Raw genomic sequence first — 18,797 nt, forward strand, 5'->3', positions numbered from 1 at the left:
GATAATAGATAAACTGCAGTGGAAGACTCTGCAGGAGAGACGCTCAGTAGCTCGGTACGGGCTTTTGTTGAAGTTTCGAGAACATACCTTCACCTAGGAGTCAAGCAGTATATTGCTCCCTCCTACGTATATCTCGCGAAGAGACCATGAGGATAAAATCAGAGACATTAGAGCCTACACAGAAGCATACCGACAATCCTTCTTTCCACGAACAATACGGGACTGGAATAGAAGGGAGAACCGATAGAGGTACTCAAGGTACCCTCCGCACACACCGTCAGGTGGTTTGCGGAGTATGGATGTAGATGTAGACGTCCACCCAATAAATGAGACAGCACTTAGTCCACTACATCCACAGAATGAGGTCGACAAACGGGGGAACTCCAGCCAGCAGAAGAAGATGAAAAGAAAAATAAAATGGTTCATATGGCTCTAAGCGCTATGGGACTTAACATCTGAGGTCATCAGTCCCCTAGGCTTAGAGACCTACTTAAACCTAATTAACCTAAGGACTTCACTTACATCCATGCTCCTAGGCAGAGTTCGAAACTGCGACCGGAGCAACAGCGTGGTTCCGGACTGAAGAGCCTAGAACGGCTCGGCCAGAGCGGCCGGCGAAGAAGAAGAAGAAGGATTATGGATTGTACACGAGAAGGACCGCCAAAACGCGCGATGACAGAGCAGTAGAACGGCCAATCATGAGGTCACCAGCCCGTCCCGCTCTCCACCTGTCCTGCAAAGTCACGCGTCCTGTACTGGCGATGTGTGCTCACAGTCTGGCTTGCAACACACTCCGCACGGCTTGTGGTGCAAACATAATAAGCAAATAACAGCAGCTACTGATACCCTCTACAACCTAGTGAAAGGTAAATTACGAAGACACCGAAATGCTAAATAGAGAGCCGATACAAAAAAATGGTTCAAATGGCTCTGAGCACTATGGGACTTAACGTCTAAGGTCATCAGTCACCTAGAACTTAGAACTACTTAAACCTAACTAACCTAAGGACATCACACACATCCATGCCCGAGGCAGGAATCGAACCTGCGACCGTAGCGGTCGCGCGGTTCCAGACTGTAGCGCCTAGAACCGCTTGGCCACCCCGGCCGGTAGAGCCGATACATCACAACGATAATCATAACTAGATATTTCGGTATGAATATGGATGACCGACTGCCTTTTAACTAGCACAAACGAATGGCAGCTGATTGTGTCGATAGACTCTCTCACAAACTTGCACCAATAAACTCGACAGAATGCATCTTGCCTCTAGCCTCAATGCGAATACAGTGTTGCTCAATTTTTGAGTACGAGCTTGACAGAAAGCACACCGATTAATCCTCTCAACCATAATCATTGCGGTGAGGAGCATACAAACGGAAATTTTTGTGGGGCTGGCAGGGGCTACATGAGTGGAGTCGCTTTTGCGTTGTACTGGGATTCTAGATTTCACTGTTAAATACAGGGCTCCAACCTACTGTATAAGAGAAAAATTGGTCAGGTCCGAGTAGCACCTGCGCACTGAAGGTTCCGCAAAAAGTTAATTATGTATATAGACACTTCATCCATTTGGAAATCTACCATTTTGGAAATCTATCATTTTGTGAGCACTGATACAGGCAAGATAAGGATCTTAGGGCTTCCAAGATATTCAAAAATGTTTTAATTTCAATAGTATAAATGTGAAAGAGTCATGCAGGAGGCAGGTGACCATTATTATAATAATTAGTAGTTCTCCATTCAGGTTGAGTGGGTCGCAGTGGGAAAGTCAAACACCAGGCAAGGATTGAGTTTATTACGCATATGAAGTATTTCGGAATTTATCCATCATCAGATATCCAGGAGAGATTACTGCACGTAGATGTGGTGTTTCAAGTTGTATGTGAATGGGGAACTATTGATTGTTTTAATTTCAAGTTCGATTCCGCATAACAAATGACAAAAGAAATATTTTCTTCGTGTGACATAATTACAAATTAACAATTTTCGGAATTTTTCCTTTGGTTGTTCTGTGAAACCTTCCTTTTTACCAAATTTCTTAATTCTAAGCCAACGCGAGGTACCCTATAGATTTTGATGAGTGTCTTTGTGAGTATTAAAATATGTGACATAAATGGTCGTATCTTTTGATTGCATTGACTTAGAAGCTTCAATGTTTCACACCGCAAAGGGACCATAGGCCTCAGTAAGTGACATATATTTCAACGTGATAAGTGTACCCATTCCTGAGAAAATGGGTTTTTAACAGTTGAGGAGAGAGATAGACAAACGGATAACAAAGTTAGCTTATAGAAGCTATGTTTTCACAGAATGGGGTTCGGAACGCTAAAAATGGGCAAGGTATTGGCCATAAGAGGAAGGAATATACAGCATAAACGCACTCTTCTTTGACATTAAGGACCGGTTAGAGATGGGACATGTGAATCTCAGATGCGGCGTGGCCCGTTTCTTCATCAGGTATTATTCTTATCCAACACATTTAACACGCATAAATCTCAACCAAATGCAATAATGAACTCACAGTACCACATGGAAGACTATTTCGACACATGAGACATCCCGCACAAACGCAAGTCAACGTATGCAACACATTCAGGGACCTGGCTCTGAGCACTATGGGACTCAACTGCTGTGGTCATAAGTCCCCTAGAACTTAGAACTACTTAAACCTAACTAACCTAAGGACAGCACACAACACCCAGCCATCACGAGGCAGAGAAAATCCCTGACCCCGCCGGGAATCGAACCCGGGAACCCGGGCGTGGGAAATTCAGGGCCCTAGTGCAGTGGGTACATTTAAATAATCTGACGAACGCATTCTTTTTATGAAGTATAGGGAGATGAGGCCTTACAGACAACCAAACAAAAGGGTGAAAACTGAATGACGAAGACGGCCAATCTGATGAAACCACAGACACAGTTACGCACACGCATATTGATAACACTGACAATATAAATTTGGTTTTGATAGACGCAGAAATACATTAGATTTTAGAGTATTGCGTTATAGTTTCAGCAACAGCCCAGTAGTATTACACCGTCAGATCTAGCTATAGGACAGTGTACTAAAAGCAACAGCCGAGCAGCAGTGCAGGGCTTGAAGGTTTTCCAAGACCTCTGTGATATCCCTGAACACAGGTCGGGTTGGGAAAACAAGACGTGGATGGGCAGGCCCACAACTGTCATCATTTGTGATTTACAAATTCATATATATTTTTAATAAACATAATAGCTTAACTAAGAGCATGAACAATATGTGCCAGTTCAAATATGCTCTGAAATTCACTACTTAAGATTAACCAATAATTAAAATTAGTGGCACTACAATGGAATCTGATAAAAGTTTTTTGATAATTTAAAAAAAATACCAAACTATCTCAGCCCTTAAGGCTCTAACTTTACAGTTAATATTTAATGACAGTTAAATAAAAGATTTCTGTAAAAAAATTCCCCAAGTCATGAACAGACAATCTTGGCATTATGGTAAGTAGACCCCAATAGCCTTAAACGATCTAAATCTGGACAAGTGGAACAATAAACAAATTTTCTTGAAAAATAAAAATATTTACATGAAACAAAGTACGTTTTGTTCAAATATTAATTACTAAAACTCAGGACCTTAAAAATAACCTTCAGATTAAGGAAAAGCTTGTATACAAGTCATTGCCAATTTATATAATAAGGCTCACTAGCAAAGTGAAATAAGTATAACTGACAGAATTTATTGCTGATAATAAAATGAAAGCATGAGGTCTACATATACAGGCAGCTGTTAAAACAATAACCTTTGGGCGTGAAAGAGAAAGGTTGCTGAAACTCAACTTAATCTGCAGACAGCTGACATAAACAAACTTGCGCACCACGACGCGACGCCGCCCCAGATACCAGCTGACACCGCAGACACCGCGCTGTCACGCCGACAGGCCTGCTGCTCGCTATAATCACACGAAGGCCCGAGCTTCAGGAATGCAATTAGCAAAAGCTGTCGACAAGAATACCATAGCCTAAACACAAATAAATGAAGCCAAGGTAACTCAAATCTTTTCCAAAGCTACTCGCGAAAAGGAGACTTCAGAACGTAATGCTAAGAAGCTACAAAAATCATTCCGCCAGCTACGAATTTGGAAATGCCTTTACACGTTTTATCATAACAAGAAGTTTAAAACAAAAAATATTACTACACCACTCGCCATTGTATCTCAGAGATCAAAGCTAACTCGAACCAGACGAAACGAAGCGATCAAATTAAAGTCCATAAAACATAAAAAAATGGCTCTGAGCACTATGGGACTTAAAATCTGAGGTCATCAGTCCCCTAGAACTCAGAACTACTTAAACCTAGCTAACCTAAGGACATCACACACATCCATGCCCAAGGCAGGATTCGAACCTACGACCGTAGCAGTCACGCGGATCCGCACTGAAACGCCCTAGAACCGCTCGGTTACCACGGCCGGCCCCATAAAACATATTTTAAATGTAAAGCCTTATCAATACAGATCCGGCAAAGGGTCATTAATGCAATCAGTGTCTTCAAGGATGGATAAGCCTTACCTCTATAATTGATGGTATTTAGCATAACCTTTTAGTCACCAACAAATATATTAAAGTATTAAGCGTGCTCAATAGGATCTAAAACAATTCAAACACATATTAACAATGGCCTCTAAAATCACAAAATTTCCTTTAAAAAAAACACATATCTCTATTAAATAATAATTGAGATGCAAAAAATTTTAAAATTATCTCTGAATACTAATTAATCTTTCAATTTTTGGCCACAACTAGGCCCATTAAACTTCATAATTCCCAAAATCACGTAAAGTAAAGTATACAACCATGCGGTATCAGTAAGCCGTATGATAACTGTTCCATGAAATTAAACTGTAACTAATCTCAGAGACCCACGCAAGGCAGGAGCCGAGTGAGCAGACAGGTAAATAATACCGACCGTTGCACAAGAAGTACTGTCCAGTCCAAACATTTAAAATTTCAGTCAACGACGGACGGCCAAATCCGCAATTACGGCAGTCCAACACAACCGGGGACGATTCCAAACATCAATAACTGCGACGATCCCTCCAAGTCACGCACTGGCTCTCTCAGCGCGCAAGACTTGTTCCTCATAGAGCTGGCCTCCGTCACGCAGCGTCGTAAGCCAGAACTCGGATCTTATTAACCCCCGGCGAGTGCACAGGGTTTGTTTTTCACCTCGCCATGGAAACGATAAGTCGGAAGGCACTACAATGCAATCACACCGCCGATTGAGATGCCAGTGAAGCAGACAAATAAACGAGACAAAGATTCGACACGGCACGGTTCACTCTATCCTACTCGGTTTACACGTTGGAAACTCATGTTTTCTATCTTCTCCCTTTATCTTCTCAAATAAATCTATCGTCTTTCTTAGAATAACTTTCGTTAGACCAGGTAAATGTTAGCTGTATTTTATTAAGTGATGTTAACGTTGCAGAGCATAACTACGGTAAAATTCATATGATTCATTGATACAATCGTTAATTCCTTATATGCAAATATCTAATAAATGTACAACTGCAGACAGATAGAACTGGCCTCTCTTTGCTAATAGATGTCAGTTGCAACTACTAAATAAAAATAAATCGTCTTATATCGTCAGCTACATAGCCACGTTGAAAGTTCCTGGAGGTTAAAACTGGGCGACAGGCCGAGACTCGAAACAGAGACCTTTCTCGGTCAAGTGCAGTTATTTTAAAATATTCATGTATCTGTTCCTAAGCTGCGTTTTTAATCCGTGAAAATGAAATTATGATCATGAGGCACTGTGTCAATGCATGATATATCATATTGCATAAATTGATATGGCATTGTGAAATATGCAGTTGGTCCATAGAGTAGACGGCGAATAATCTGTCAAGCATACCCATATGCTTGTCAACGACTGTGAAATCATTCACGATATTCATTTCTTAACTGCATCACTTCGTAATTTTCGCGGTTAGTACCTTGAGAATTGGAAAATATTTATCACTACTCCGTGGCGAACATTTTTAATCTCGAATACGAATCACGTGGAATTGTTACCATAATCTTCGGATTTTTATCATATTTCCGTGAAATCCAGCTGCCGGCTCTTTCAGTACAATTTACAACATTTACTTCCAGCCCTCCGTCTTTCCATTCCAGCTTCTCCTACAGCTACACTGTTCAAAAGAATTAGGGGAAACCGTGTATCACTTCCCGGTGTGTTAACTCTATTTTGGTACAGGAGGTATCTGTGGTCTTATTGTATAGCCTCAGATCTTCGTTTTTAGTGAGTGTAACAATTTCAACCATTTGCCATCCATTGCCTATGTTATACATTACAGTATGAGGTGACCCGAAAGAAGGGAGTAACTACCAGTGTCCCAGTGTTTTCTAGTGAGGTACACAGACGGCAGCAGTCATTTTCTGAAGGTGTATTCAACGAAGCTAAAGCGAGGCGACATCTTAATGCTGTGCAAGTTGCAAGGGGAGTATATTTGATCCAAGAAGCATGGACTTTCCGTCGTTTGGAGGCAGATGGCAGTGTCCCTCCATCTGTCATTTGCAGATTGTGGACACACAAGGAGACCGATCAGTACACAACGCGAGTTGGATAACGTCAGCGACGAATTAAAACCGCACGTGAAGACCGATATCTGGCCATCTCTGCTTTGCGGCGTCCTACAGCTATCGCTAGAGCACCACAAGACGATCTCAGGAGGACCACTGGAACCGCTGTGTCCGATCAAACAATAAGGAACAGGTTACGAGAAAGTCCTTACGACCCATATATCTTCGAGTACCTCCCTTGACACGACAACATCTCATAACTCGCATTCGCTTGTGTCGACTCCAAGTCAATTGGTAATGAGGTCTCTGGAAAAAAGTGTTATTCAAAGACGAATCTTTATTTCCTCTGACGCAAGGTGATGGCCGTGTTCATTTGTGAAGACCCATGGCGAGAGATACCTACCAAATGTTGTCCAAGAAGGTGACAGATTCGGCCAATGTTCTGTGGTGATGTAGGGAGGCATCAGTATTGAAAGCCGCATGGATCTTGTCGTTGTCCATGATCATCTTACCGCCAGGCAGTACATAGAGCAAATCCTTTCGTACCGTGTGGTGCTGATGCATACGGCGGTGGCCCTGAATTCCTTCTCATGCACGATAATGCCCAAGTCGTGGGCATCACCAGGGATGTCTTGCGAAGGCAATACATTGAAGTCATTGAAGGCCCAGCGGTGAGTCCCAACCAATGTCCATCGAGCATATATTATACATGCTTGACAGAGATGTTAGTAGTCATCTTGTTCCATCACAGACTCTCCAAGAAACCTCAGGGCTCTCACTGAAGTATGAGAACGGATACCACTGGATGGCCCCTGAGACTTATAAAGAGCTGCCACTTAGGTATCAGGCGTGATAAGCGTTCAGGGAAGGCATCACGTTACTGAAGCTCTCGAAGTCCAATGAAAAACATCCAGGATGACAGAATGAACGATTGTTTCCACTTTGTTTTCGATATCTGTCGGGAATTTCTGTTCTTATTATGTAAATGAACGAGGATGTGTTGATGTTTCGTTGTGTACTTAATTTGTGAAAGATAAAGGTATAATTTGGCAACATATAGAATCCTCAGTTATCGTTGAGTGGATCATGGGAGACGTCCAATATCACATTCCAAAAATTCTTTTGAGCAGTGTTTAGAGGATTTTTCGTAAGGTCAGTGTGAATAGGTGAATTTACACCACACACACACACACACACACACACACACACACACACACACACACACACACACACGAGAGCGCCCGCACGTACACACACAGTGAAAAATGAAGTTACTAAGTGCTCAATACAACAATAAAATACACCTAGTTCGGTACCCCTAAATCTATGGTGACACACTGTTAGGTGCAGACCAAAAGAAGACTAATATGCCAGTATCAGTTATTCTGTCTGTAGCTGCACTACTTTATCTAGCTCTTTCATAATCTAATTCAGCTTACTTAGAAGGACCCTGAAATATCATTGAAAACTGCAATTTTTGTTTGCACTTTATCAAGCCTTGGGCCATCTGTAATACATTCAGCAAACTAGAACGCTGCAGTAAATTTCCAGTCCCCCCAGCAATGCAACGCAAACTGGGCGCTGCGTCCGCTGGTTGATCACGTGACGTAGAACGGCTGTAAACAGGACAGGTTCCTGCTTTAGCCTGTAGAACTGGATCGTGTGGGCAGAAGCCTTGGTCCACGTCCTCGATATCACTCGCTAACCAACAAACGGTCACGTCGTCCTCTGATCTTCACACCAAAAAAGGATAAGCAAGCTTTTCTGTGCTTACTAAAACAGTAGCTCAGGCTATTTTTTTTTCTTTCTTTCTTTTCCAGGTTGCTGTCAAAACTGCCTTGGCATCGTTCCTTCACACACTTTTATTGAAAGTATTGTCTCTCATAAAACACCGATTGTGTTATATATGAATGAGGGCAGAAACACGTACACAACGGTTGTAGAGAAATGGCCAGATATAATAAATAAATATCCAGACTAATTTGAAATACTCAGAACTGTAAAACACACATATGATTGGCGCACGTTTCTGTTGTTTCACGGACTTTTACACGTTTCATGTAGTAACTGCCGAGGATTAATAACCTAACGTGCTCAATATTCCACAGTATTATACGTCATTTAAAACCAACGAGGCTACTTCTATTGATAAAATGACCTACTATTATCTAGTAAATTCCCTAATCAGGCTTACAGGAAGATGTGATTGCGTGGCAGATTGAGAAAAATTGCTGCTTGTAGCAACGAACTTAACGAACTGTTATTTTCTTTGCGTATGAGACTAAAATAGTAATTAACATAAAGTAATTATCAGTATTACATAATATTTTTCCCCCCACCTCCGTTCAGTTAAGCTGAACAACCGTAAATTTAGAGTGCTTCCAATTCAACTGGCTGTCAGCAGTGCAGCATAGAAAGAACATCGAAACTCTCGTAAAGTATGGATAGGCTTGGCAGACCAAAACCAAGGACCTCAACATTTTCTTCTACTAGTGATCTCAGAACATGTGACGCTGTAGTAGTTGTGATTTCTGAAGATCTGTTAGGTAACGGTGACCTTTTCTGTTAACAACATAACTCAAATAATTTGTAGTATCACGACACATGTTTATCGCAAACGACAGGATTTGGAAATTACAAGTGTTTCTAATGCTTATGAAGAGAAAGGGGATAGAAATAGTCGAATAAGATTTAGAATTATAGCTATAAATGATATTACACAATAGCTCCGTGAGCTCTTCTATAAAGCTTAGCACGTTTAAGCTGGACGTTGTACGCACCACACATCAAATTTAGTTGATTTAATCCACTACTTCCATTACTAAGTGTCCTACCACTTTAAGATCCCTATAATGAGGAAGGGCTACACTTAAATTCTGTAGGGCAGAATTAACTGATCACTTATGCCAAATAGCAGAATAGTTATTTCCGCTGGTGTATGACCAGTTCTTTTTCAATAGCTCTGTTAGATTACATTCAGCTCTTCCGTCTTACTTGGTCCCAACGAATTAGGAAACACGAAATTTTAAGGACTCATTGGAACACGCTTACATTGAGATTAAGAATGTGTGTGTGTGTGAGTGTGTGAAACTGATCGAGAACGACCTTTGAAACTACCGCAGCTTCTTCATACCGGTTTCCTAGCCTTGTTACCTTAATGCGTGGCGCGAAAGTTGGCACTGGTACAACGTCTCCGGTAGGGCGTGTCCTAGATAAGCACAGCTCAACATACTGAGCGAATACAAGGGAACACACTACCGTAAATTGGTAAACCCTGGCTTTATGTTATTCATGATCGACCTCCGTGACTTTAAACATGTTTCAGGACGTTCTAAAAAGTAATGGCAGTTATCCAAGATTTCGATTTATGCCTGTTTTACGTACATGTCACAATAAGTAAGTTCACATACGTTAATCAGTATTACAGTCTGGACAGCGACGCGTCGTTTGAGTATAGGTTCATGAAAATAAAGTGTGTTCAAACTAAAATACAAAACACTAAAGTTTAGCTATTTCATTAAGGATAATAACATATTTTCATTTACTCATCCATAGGAAGCAGCAGGGTTTCGTTTTATATTCCGTAGTACTGATATCCTTAATTTTATGCGCATGTAGTACATTAATTCCGTGTGTCTCAACGGCCTAGAGCAGGTATTTCGATTGGACACCACTTCAGTGGCTAGGGTGCCCGTAACCTACCCCAATAGTCCTACTGCGACCTGAAGTTTAACGTGAAATAGAAGAACTTGTCGTTCCTGGTGAATGTTTGTATCACTGAGAGATGAAGGATCGGTTAGAACCTATTGATATATTTCGCGGTGCGACCAGGATTCCATCCCGCGACCTTTGTGTTCCAGACAACCCACTTTACCACTATAAAACCATACCCGACTCATATGAACTGTACAGTGTTTTTACTAACACTGTATACTGAAACCGACCGAAAGCCACATGCCATTATTGTTTTTATAGTTACTGTAATTTTGTGTCGAGAAGATTAGATGATCAAACTATACATTCAAATACAAAAAATATTTAATTATACCGACAAAAGAAATTCACATTGGCCGCCGGGACAAAAATTTCCTTAATTACATTTTCATTATCTTTCTGTAGGTCGACCACAACACGGAATGGCGCAGCCTCGTACAGGTATGTAAATGTGGTGGATCTTGGAGTTCTGCACAATCACCGAATGTTTTCCCAGTGATTTATTTCTGCTGCTTCAGATTCTCTTTGAAGTGCGTCACTCCATTCCTTTGTCTTACAGTGGAAATCGTAAGCGAAGAAACGTTCTTCATCCACAGCCTTATACTGAGCTACTCAGAGAGATGATGCAGCGATTAAGACATGGGCGTCGAATTCGGGAGAACGGCTGTTCAGATACCCTTTCGCGGGAATTTTCAACGCATGTAATATCGTTCAGACAACACCGGTTGTCGTTCGAAAGTTTAAGGCAAAACTTGCTTGCGTAGAAGATGCGGAACGCCACTTTTAACAACCGTTGCGGATGTAGCCTGTTGTGGAAATTGTGCATTTACTTACTATTGTAACAAAAACGCATCTAATTTGATTTTTATCATTGGCAGCAGACCAATGTAAAGTTCAGATTTTCTGTTATAGCTTTCCAGAGTAGGGTTCCCTGTCTCATATCGATTCGTTGGCTCCTTCTCCATCATATGGTGCATGACGCAGAGCAACTTCTATCACTGCTAATCATTACCTTTCCTGTTCCACTCACAAATGGAGCAAGGGAAAGCGTCTATGTTGTACTACAGTACGGGTCCTGATTTCCCTTATCTTGATATCGCAGTCCTTAACGCGAAATGTACGTAGATAGTAGTATGATCGTTCTGCAGTATGTCGCAAATGCCAATTTCTAAAACTATCTCAATACTGTGTCGCGGAACGAAAGTCGTCTTCCCTGCAGGGATTCCCATTCGAATTCATAGGGCATCTCTGTAATACTCACGAGTTGATGGAATCTACCGGTAACAAATATAGCAGCGCACCTCAGAATTGCTTCGATGCCTTCCATTAATTCGACCTGCTGGGGATCCTAAATACTCGAGGAGAACTCAAGAATAGGTCACACTACGAGTTCAATACGCAGTCTCCTTTATAGATGAACTGCACTTTCCTACAATACCCACAATAAACCAAAGTCGACATTTCATCTCCCCTAAATGCAACCTTAACTGCTCGTTCCATTTCATGTCGCTTTACAACGTTACGTCTAGATATTTTATCAATATTACGGAAACATTCTTCGTGTATTTGATATGACAGTAATTGCATTTTAAGTGATTTTTCGACAAGTTGAAATTTTGTGTTTGTTCTTAGTTGGATTAATTTCGTCTGAGAAATTGGTGCTACGGTCGCAGGTTCGAATCCTGCCTCGGGCCTGGATGTGTGTGATGTCCTTAGGTTAGTTAGATTTAAGTAGTTCTAAGTTCTAGGGGACTGATGACCTAAGATGTTAAGTCCCATAGTGCTCAGAGCCATTTTTTTTTTTTTTTTTGAGAAATTGATATTAAGCTAACAATCGACTAAAATCAGACGTAGAAATTATTTATTGAGGGATTCTCTTTAGCATAGTCTCTTTAAACCATCGTCAGTTTTATTATTTGTTGTTTATACATATATCGGCGTATGTGTGTGTGTGTGTGTGTGTGTGTGTGTGTACGCTTGCATAGGTAAGGCGTAAGCGCAACATGTGTAGATATAAAATTTTAACTATCACAAGTAATAATTTGAAGACCTTGGCTGAAAAGAGACAAGGTGTTTGTTTTGAGATAATTCACAGTAAATTTTCTTTAAAATCTCTTGAATACGATATTTCAAGTATATGCTATGTGATTTTTCGTTTAAGCAGACAATTCGTTGTTTTCAAATGTGTATACAGTAAGAGGCATATTTTTAAAATGCTTGGTTCTGTCTAAAATCTTGACCTTAAAAATTCGTTAGTGGGTAGTTAACATTGTTTACTTGCAAAAATGAGTGCACTTAATATGGGTTGTTTACTTACCACTGTTTACTTGCTGAGCGAATTAACGAAACATCACTGCGAAAATTCTCAAAAATACGGATTTAAAAGATCCGAATTGTTTCAGTTTTATATTAAGATTTGCATTAACAATCTTTGCACTGATGAAGTATAACAACCTCAACAGTTAATCTATGATTCAGCATAATATAAACTTAATTTTAACAAGCACCTTACAACAGCTCGTAAACAGTGTTAACTATGGCCCTTAACTTTCTTGCCAATCACCCCGTCGTGTAAATTCACGTAATCAATGGTGACGGCTACAGTACTGTATAGTTGATTAAATAAATATTCATATTTAAGTGATTAGTCATACCTTTCGAAACGCTTTCGCGTTCGACAATATCTTAGGAAGCTTGTCTAAGCAGTAACTATCTAGATCATCCCCTGGTTCGTAAGAATCGTCCCTGCAAACCATTTTCCTGGAACGAGCACCGCACGCGTTACCACTACCGGCAGCTGTTATTCCTGGCACTTACCATTGTTTACGTGCACACATCCTGACAAATTTGCCATTAGCGAGAATCCTAAATTAGAGACAGAGCTATCTTTTCTCTGCTTATCGTGGAAGCATTAACTGACATCAATAAAGGAAATCGGTTAGCATGTTTTGCATGCATCAAGTCTGTTTCTTATCGAATGTCCTTTACTACTGTTGACAGATGACGTCTTAATTTGTTTATTTTACTATAGACGTAAACAATCCTGGTATACATTGCAATCCCCGCAGCAAAGCGCTAGAGGAGCCAGAAGGAAAATAGCGCAGCCCATGACTTCTTAAACAATGGAATGCGCCAGTTTGTCCTAGTTCATCTAGTACTGTGTTACAGTATTGTGCTGCGTAAATTGCAATGCATGTCGGGACTGCAGATGTGTACATGCAAACAAACAAAAATTTAGTTATTAATTCTATTTTTAGAGGTTGTAAGACGGCAAAATTTGCCGCTATATGTTTAATATTCTGTAAATTCTTTTCGATTTGTATTTATATTAGATCACTGTTTACGATGCACGAACGGATTATTAATCACTTCATTGACTGATACTGGATAACACCATGTACTAACAATTTCTGTAGTACTGCACATTTGGGAGCAAGAGTCGAGCACTGACAGAAAGGGCGACGTAGGCTATGTGTTACTCAGCAGCCACTCTCGGCTAAAGAGGGAGTGGGAAAAAGAGTTGTGATCTGCAGGGGCAGACATTTACTGTCCTGAGAGAGAGCAGAGCGAGGACGCGGCGGTTTATAATGCTGGAGGCCGCAGAACTCCCGTAGCGCAGACAGTGTGGGTGGCAGGTTGCACTCTGGTGCGACGAAAATATTTTCGGAATAACGTACCCGGTGAAAGAGCATTAGGGTTGGAACAAGGCGCCGAATACTGTGGTCGAGCGTTTCTAGGCACTTCAGTCCAGAAACTCCCTGCTGCTATGGTCGCCGGTTCGAATCCTGTCTTTTAGTGCGAAGGAGTGCACGGTATCACAAACAACGGCCGCGAGCTGATCTCCAAGGTATCTTCTCATGGGAAGTGATAGGGTATGCTTCCCACCGAAAAGCAGAGACATGTATTTGATTGGCAGAGCACTAAGGATGTAAGAGGGGAAATGGAAACTTCTAGAAAATTTTCTAAAAGGACGATGACCTTCAGGTGATTTTCTGGCAGATTCATGACCCAAGCAGTCATAGATAATGGTTTTGTAACGGCCTCTCAGATTCAGAGCCTGACTGCAAACGTAGAAGCTCCGTGTCCAGGAGGGAGCGGATTTAGTGTGTCAAGAGGCTCTTCACTGTGGGCATCGATCGAAGGCAATTCCCTCCGGCGATTGGTTGAAGACACTTGCCTCCGAGGATCGACCCAGAGACCTCACTGCTGAGAGACGCAGTGGAGTATCTGGCGGTTAGATTTTGAGAAGTCTTGCTTTCGACATAAGGGGTACGTGAAGTCTTTGTCTGTGAACAGAGTTGTTACTTTGTTTACTCAAGAGCGAATTCTTTACACCTCTGTGCAGTCTGACATAAACTGAAGTGCTTCTTTATAGAGGAATACTTGTGCCGAATTTCTGTTCCTGGCTAGTGAGCAAACAGAAATCTTGACTCGTGTTATGCCTTGTACTGAGGTAATTGCAGCCCTAATAGTTTGCATACGGCATATTGTGACCAGCATGTAGCAATGAATAGCAGCTACGACACAAACTGCACAGCAGCCAACGCCCCAACGAGCAGATCATCACTTCAGTACAACTGCTGTCCGTACTACAACAGATGATAAGTGCACTCCAGTCAGACGGATAGGGAAACACTTACAGTAAACGTGTTGAGCCCCGTTTGCTCGTCCACTGAGTTTTTTCTGAAAGTGCCAGTCAGGGCGTAGGTCTTCTTTTTCTCACCACTAATCAGTAGCAGCCACCTTTGTGTCCGTCTAATAAGGAAGCGGGGGTGGGGGGGGGGGGGGAGGTGGATAACCCAAAGAAAATCAAATATATGCTCTGCTAATCTCGAAGTTACGTTTAGGGCAGAATTCGACATAGTACGTTTCATTTTACATTTTTTTTGTATGTTTTATGTTTACGGTAGATGATTTGTTTGATATACTAACCTGAAACGAAGTAAAACCTCGACACGATATTCCAGTTTGTGGGTTCCAATATTTTGTAGACGTGAGAATTTCATTGCGGAATCAACATTATGCAACCAAACGTACCAACGCTATATGTTACAATAACAACAGGGGTTTGCAAGGTGATAATTAAAACGTTATGACTACTTCTTGTATGTTGTATTTGCAGACTGGGGTAGGTGCTTTCTACTGAAGTTCTGCTTTGCTTTAGCGTTTGTTGTTACAGTTTTTGGTGTTCTGTTGCAGGCCGAGGCCATGGCGAACGAGCGCACGCCTCTGCGCGGCGCCGAAGCCGGGCCGCAGTACGTCTTCATGACGAACCCCAACAGGCTGTACCGCACGAGGATACGGCAGTTCCAGTGCTGCATCTGCGCCGGACTCCTGTGAGTAGCGCAGCTTCGCACCTCAGACAGCGATCGCCAGTTTCAGGCACTGGCAACGCTACTGTCAAACGGTAGTTTCATTCTACACTACTGGCCATTAAAATTGCTACACCATGAAGATGACGTGCTAAAGACGCGAAATTTAACCGACAGGAAGAAGATGCTGTGATATGCAAATGATTAGCTTTTCAGAGCATTCACACAAGGTTGGAGCCGGTGGCGACACCTACAATGTGCTGACATGAGAAAAGTTTCCAATCGATTTCTCATACACAAACAGCAGTTGACCGACATTGCCTAGTGAAACGTTCTTGTGATGCCTCGTGTAAGGAGGAGATATGCCTACCATCACGTTTCCGACTTTGATAGAGGTCGGATTGTAGCCCATCGCGATTGCGGTTTATCGTATCGCGACATTGTTGCTCGCGTTGGTCGAGATCCAATGACTGTTAGCAGAATGTGGAATCGGTGGGTTCAAGAGGGTAATACGGAACGCCGTGCTGGATCCCAACGGCCTCGTATCACCAGTAGTCGAGATGACAGGCATCTTATCCGCATGGCTGTAACGGATCGTGTAGCCACGTCTCGATCCCCGAGTCAACAGATGGGGACGTTTGCAAGACAACAACCATCTGCACGAACAGTTCGACGACGTTTGCAGCAGCATGGCCTTTCAGCTCGGAGACCGTGGCTGCGGTTACCCTTGACGCTGCATCACAGACAGGAGCGCCTGCGATGGTGTACTCAACGACGAACCTGAGTGCACGAATGGCAAAACGTCATTTTTTCGGATGAATCCGGTGTTCTGTTTACAGCATCATGATGGTCGCATCCGTGTTTGGCGACATCGCGGTGAACGCACATTGGATGCGTGTATTCGTCATCGCCATACTGGCGTATCACCCAGCGTGATGGTACGGGGTGCCATTGGTTACACGTCTCGGTCACCTCTTATTCGCATTGACGGCACTTTGAACAGTGGACGTTACATTTCAGATGTGTTACGACCCGTGGCTCTACCCTTCATTCGATCCCTGCGAAACCCTACATTTCAGCAGGATAATGCACGATCGCATGTTGCAGGTCCTGTACGTTCCTTTCCGGACACAGGAAAGTTTCGACTGCTGCCCTGGTCAGCACATTCTCCAGATCTACCACCAATTGGAAACGTCTGGTCAATGGTGGCCGAGCAACTGGCTCGTCACAATAAGCCAGTCACTACTCTTGATGAACTGTGGTATCGTGTTGAAGCTGCATGGGCAGCTGTACCTGTACACGCCATCCAAGCTCTGTTTGACTTAATACTCAGGCGTATCAAGGTCCTTATTAGGGCAAGAGGTGGTTGTTCTGGGTACTGATTTCTCAGGATCTATGCACCCAAATTGCGTGAAGATGTAATCACACGTCAGTTCTAGTACAATATATTTGTCCAATGAATGCCCGTTTATCATCTGCATTTCTTATTGGTGTAGCAATTTTAATAGCCAGTAGTGTATCTTCTTCCTGAAGTCCTCAGTCTTCGGGCTGGTTCGATATGGCCCGTCGCGATTGCCTCTCTTGTACCAACGTCTTCATCGCACAGCAGCATTTGCTCCCTACTTAGTCATTTGTTAGATGTATTCAAACCTCTGTCTTGACTTACACTTCTTACCCACTACAAATCGCTCTCGTACAGTGGTATGTGTTCCATGATGTCTTAACCCATGTCGTAACATCCTTTCTCTTTTTTTTTCGCGATATGTTCGTTTCTTCGCTGACTCTGTAGAGAATCTCCTTATTCCTTACCTCATCACCCAACCAAATTTTCAGTTTCCTTCTATAGAGCCGTATCTTAAACATTAAGATTTTATATTTTCCGGTTTTCCCACAGTTCATTATTCATTAGCATACAGTGCTGTGCTCCAAACTTGCAGTCTGAGAAATGTCTTCCTCAGATTAAAGTCCATGTTTGATACTATCAGATTGTTCTGGGCCAGTAGTACCTTCTTTTCCTGTTCTAATTTGCTTTTTATGTGTTCATTTCTTCGTATGTCATGTGTTATTTTGGTTCGAAGGTACCAGTATTACTTAACTTTGTGGTCCCCAATTTAGAGGCAGTTTTACTGCTAATCTTACTTCTGCTGCTCGTGATTCCTTTTGTCTTTCTTCCGTTTACGCTCAGTCTATATTGTGTACTCGTAAGACTCTTCATAGTATTCAGTATGTCCTACAATTCTTCACTTTCACTGAGGACAGCAATGTCGTCAGCGAATGTTGTCATCGATATACTTTCACTCTGAATTTTAGTTCTACTCTTGAACTTTTATTTCCGTCACGCCTTCTTCGATGTATAGACTGAACAGTAGCGGTGAAAGACTGCATCCCTGTCTTACTCTTTATAGTCCAAGCCCTTCGTTCTTTGCCTTGCATTCTTATGTTCTCTCTTGGTTCTAGAAAATATTGGCTTCCATATTACCCACCTTTTACTATAGTTCACTCTCATTTCTTTTCTAAGTACTTCTAATATCTTGCACCATTTTACGTTATCAAAAGTTTTTTTCCAGGTCGACGAATCCTCTGGACATGTTTCCGTTATCAATAACATTCTTAGCAGATGGCATGCAAGAATCATTAAGCTAATTGCGGTATGGTTCTCGTACTCGTCTGCATCATGTTACTGGTCGGAAGAATGAACATTACCACGCAAAATCCGACTGGTTGTGACCTTCAACAACTTTATTCACGAAGAACACTTGTAAAGAATTGTATTCAAAGGAACACAAACATAAATAGAAAATGATGTCAACGTAAAAGAGGCTTTTTGCGGATGATGCTCTAGTGTATCGAGAGGTTGTAGCAATGGAAAAGCTTACTGAAATGCAGGATGATCTGCAACGAATTGAAGCATGGTGCAGGGAATGGCAACTGAATCTCAATGTAGACAAGTATAATGTGTTGTGAATACATAGAAAGAAAGATCATTTATCATTTTGCTACAATATAGCAGGTCAGCAACTGGAAGCAGTTAATTCCATAAATTATCTGGGAGTAGGCATTAGGAGTGATTTAAAATGGAATAATATATGAAGTTGATCGTCGGTAAAGCAGATGCCAGACTTAGATTCATTGGAAGAATCCTAAAGAAATGCAATCCGAAAACAAAGGAAGCAGGTTACAGTACACTTGTTCGCCCA

At 41.9% G+C, this 18,797-nt stretch overlaps 1 protein-coding gene across 1 annotated transcript in view; it reads left to right on the forward strand.

The window, feature by feature from the left end:
• The window catches only part of LOC126188670 (uncharacterized), a 202,231-nt gene that overhangs the window by 89,825 nt on the left and 93,609 nt on the right, over positions 1-18,797 (forward strand). Inside the window, exon 3 of the mRNA XM_049930275.1 lies at positions 15,488-15,624. Coding sequence (XP_049786232.1) covers positions 15,488-15,624 — 137 coding nt within the window. The remainder of the gene's footprint in view (positions 1-15,487; positions 15,625-18,797) is intronic.

The sequence above is a fragment of the Schistocerca cancellata genome, chromosome 5 (genome assembly GCF_023864275.1).
Source record: "Schistocerca cancellata isolate TAMUIC-IGC-003103 chromosome 5, iqSchCanc2.1, whole genome shotgun sequence".
NCBI classification, from domain to species: Eukaryota; Metazoa; Arthropoda; class Insecta; order Orthoptera; family Acrididae; genus Schistocerca; species Schistocerca cancellata.